This window comes from Cryptotermes secundus, unplaced genomic scaffold (assembly GCF_002891405.2).
Source record: "Cryptotermes secundus unplaced genomic scaffold, Csec_1.0 scaffold2898, whole genome shotgun sequence".
Classification (NCBI taxonomy): Eukaryota; Metazoa; Arthropoda; class Insecta; order Blattodea; family Kalotermitidae; genus Cryptotermes; species Cryptotermes secundus.
Window position 1 is genome coordinate 81329 of NW_019726304.1, and position 4036 is coordinate 85364.

General features: G+C 40.9%; 1 protein-coding gene across 2 annotated transcripts in view; it reads right to left on the reverse strand.

Moving 5' to 3' along the window:
- LOC111864198 (hemicentin-1) overlaps positions 1–4036 on the reverse strand; it is a gene marked incomplete at its 5' end in the record, with an annotated part of 147354 nt that overhangs the window by 45371 nt on the left and 97947 nt on the right. For both annotated transcript variants that reach the window (XM_033751343.1, XM_023851272.2), the window contains 1 exon segment: positions 3631–3770. In XM_033751343.1, coding sequence (XP_033607234.1) covers positions 3631–3770 — 140 coding nt within the window.

Here is a 4036-nt window from a genome sequence, read left to right on the forward strand (position 1 = left end):
GAGTCAGCGCTCCCCTCCCCCTCCTCCGCACGGTAACGTAACGGTGACGCAACAGGATTGTTACGGTAGTAACAGCGGTTACTACCGCTAGCGTTACTAGCAACACGGCTCCAGGCAACAAGGGTGCCTATTACGTGGCCGTTTTCCGTATGGTCCGATCAAGGCTATTCACAGTCAGTTGTACGGGGTCAGCCAGTCAGTGCGTTACCAACGAGTTCTCAGTTGGCAAGTTACGAGCTACAGACGCGTGTGCGATAACCAGTGATAACCAATTATATCTGGAGTGTGTAATTGAGGGAGACTTGTATAGCTCCCGCGTTATTAATACGTGAAGACTCTTGAAGATAGTGTTAAGAGATTTTGTTGTAGGGTTTGTAAAGTGTGGAAACCCGTAATATTGTGATAATTAATTGTAGCCGTTATTTGAAGATTGTTAAATAAACCAATTAACCATCTCTATGGCGTCTTCAGTAACGAAACACGCGACAATATTCATGTCTTAAAAGGGTTCACACTGTGATCTACTGGGCTCTGATATTGTGTTGTCTTGCAGGTGAACACTGACAATTCATGGGGACATACTACATCAATCTTTAGAGAAGAAACTTTGAAGATGGAGGCAGCATGTGAGATTTGAGGTGAATGTCAAGAGTAAGATATTCCAGAATGTGATGGTATGTAATTCGGTAGAGGGCCACTAAAGTTTTGGAGGAATTTTATGCCTTCATTTACCAAAATATGAGGAAGAGTCAGAAAATATGTCACAAATGGATATGAAACACAGAACATGTGATACTCAAAACTGGAAAAAACATTTATTTCTAGACATATCCTCACCAACAGAGAGACACTTGTTCTATCACTATACCAATGTGTCGACACTCACAGCATAGAAATCATTTGACTGTTGTCTCAGTCACTTCCGCATCTCCATTTCAACCTCTGTCACATTTCTTGACCCACTTGTGAGCCACTTTATGTGACAAATACTTCCCGCCATAAACAAGAAATATATCTTTATGAATACTCTTTGGATTGAGTCTTCCTGCCCATGAAAAATGCACACCAGAATGCTAATCTTTGGTAGTACACTCCTCAAGCATGGTCACAAATTTGACTACTGAACCCAGCCTCTGAACACGTCCACGTGCGTCTGCTACCTAGACTGTCATGAAGCTGGACTATGCTGCTACCTAGTGATAAACATAGAAAACCCATTATTTGTGACCTATTTACCGACTCTCTCTCTCGTATATGTCTGAGAAGAGCATGTCAATTTTTAGGTGTGGTGAAAATACTGTAACGTGTTTCGTTACTGAATACGCCATAGAGATCGTTAATTGGTTTATTTAACAACCTACAAATCTCGGCTACAATTAATTATAACAATATTGTGGGGTTTCACAATTTATAACCCTATTTGCAAATCAAATCACGCTATTGTCAGTAGACTACACATTTCACAGTACGGGAGCTATACTAGTGTCACTGTGTTACACACTCCCAATTAATTCTCGGTTATCACAAACTATCACTGATTCTCACACACGCGTCCGTAACTCGTAACTTGTGAACTGAGAACTTTGTTGGGGACTTCTCGTTGTTGGGCCACCTCAGGTTTCCTGTCCGCTGAGGTTGGCTCATTTTCTTCTAGACGGGCCTCCGTCATCTGCATGGCCAGCAAAACAGCGTCTGTCTTAGCCTCGTAGGCATCCATCTCCTTCAGTAGGAGTTCCAGCATTTCTTCAATTTTCATCATGTGGTAGTGTAAAACTCATTCTAACTTGTGGCGTGTTGAAGTTCGTCACTAATTCTGACACCAAATTGTCATGTGTCTTGAGTTCAAATCTCGTTGGTCACGTGTGTAAGTCCAAATCCCACTTCTGACACCAAATTGTCATGTGTTGGGTATATAACGCAACAAGTAACTTCACGCCTTAGTGGATATAGCGAATTTTATTCCACATTCCCTCTTACAATCACACAATTTACAGATCCACAATTATGCTATCTGCAGTATCACAAATACTAGACTGCAAATGCCAGAATACAACTGACTGGTTGCTGGCTAACTCGTTACTCTCCACTGGTTAAATGGAGAACTGTTGATCACACACTCTGACTCGTAGGCTTGCTCGGAACTAACTGTGAATAGCTTTCGCTGCTCCTTATGTAGCCTCGTTCCGGACAACTCAGAAAACAGCCATGTAATAGGCACCATTGTTGTCTGGTGCCGTGTTGCTAGCAACGCTGTCCGGAGTTGTTTACTGCTGCCTAGCAACCATGGTATCCCTTGGTGACATCACCACTGTTGACTCGCGTTGCATACCTACCAGGATGCTGGGACTCGGCTAACTTCAGCTCCGCTCGGCTCGTCACGGCTGGCGGGGTGGGTGGAGGGGCATCATATACAGCGCAACACGTCACAATACTTTTATTTTCATTTTATTGCTTGTTTGCTGAAGGATAAAATGGAGGGAATCTTAAATGTCCAGCTACATCAATAGAGAAATACCGTTATGTTAAAATCCACTGATTTATATTGCTGTATACAACGACAAGCCAAATCTAAAAAGCACACATAACATATGTAGTTATGAATGATGGTGATCAGATTGTGGTCTTCAGAGCTGTGATGCCGTTCAGTTTTGTGGATAGAAATTAATGTTTCAGAGGAACATATTGTAACGTGTTTTGTTACTGAAGACGCCGTTCGGATTGTTAATTGGTTTATTTAACAACCTACAAGTCTTGGCTACAATTAATTATGACACTGTTACGGGTTTACACACTTTACAAACCCTACACACTATTCTGTCCACTCTGCCCTCAGTAGTCTACATGTATTCACGGTACGATACGGGAGCTATACCAGTGTCACTGTAATACACACTCCCAATTACTTCTCTTGTGAGCCAAGCATCTGCTTCTCACGCTATCACTTCTAATCACACGTTCTGGTATTCTTCTTTCCGGCTGGCTACTGTTCCATCCGCACTGTGTCACTCCTGCTCACACACTGACTGACTGACTCCCTGGCTAACTCGTAACTTGAATAGTCTTTGCTGCTCCTTATTTAGCCCCGATCCGGACAGGTGTTTCAGTGTCCACTGCTACACTGCTTTGATGCGCGCTAAAATCAGGTGTTGCAGTCCACTTAAAATAACATAAATAATTACTTAAAATCCATTAAAATTTTACTATTAAAATCTTTCGTAGAATCCTATTCACCTCATAAGGGGCATCATCCACTTGTTTAAAGCTGTGTGAGGTGGAACATGATTCTACAAAATATTTTAATAGAAAAATTTTAATGAATTTTAAGTAATTATTTATGTTATTTTAAGTGGACTGCAACATGTGATTTTAGTGTGCATCAAAGCAGTGTAGCAGTGGATGCACCGAAACACCTGAAGATGGCCATCTATGGCCAAGACTTGTTTGTTAAGTGTTAAATGGTGAATATTTTAATAATTGTTCCATTATTGATGGACTGTGATACATAGACATTTACGTAATTAAAGATGTGCAACAGGATGCCGAAATACAGAACTCTACAATAAACTGCTCAAATGTATAAATCTGTGAAGTTAAATTTTAAGAAACAACTGTATTTCATGTCACTAATACCTGCAAATTTTCTCCCTTACACGGTACCCCTTTGTGTTGTGGTGCTGGGTTACTGCATGCCCGGTATCTCCGCTTGTTGCCATGCCCACAGGTTACTGAGCAGAGTGTCCACTCACTCCAAGCTGACCAGCCACCATTCACTGTTACATACAAGATTAGCTAATGTCAGTGAGAATGATTTTACTCAGGACCAGATTATAACTTCAAGGCCCTAAGCCAGTGCTGTCCAACGTTTGTATGTACTCGGGGCACAATTCACTACTGCTGCTGCTGCTGCTGCTGCTGCTACTACTATTACTAGTACTTCTACTACTACTACTACTAATAATAATAATAATAACAATAAAATAATAATAATAATAATAATAATAATAATAATAATAAAATAATTAGAAATTTAATACTG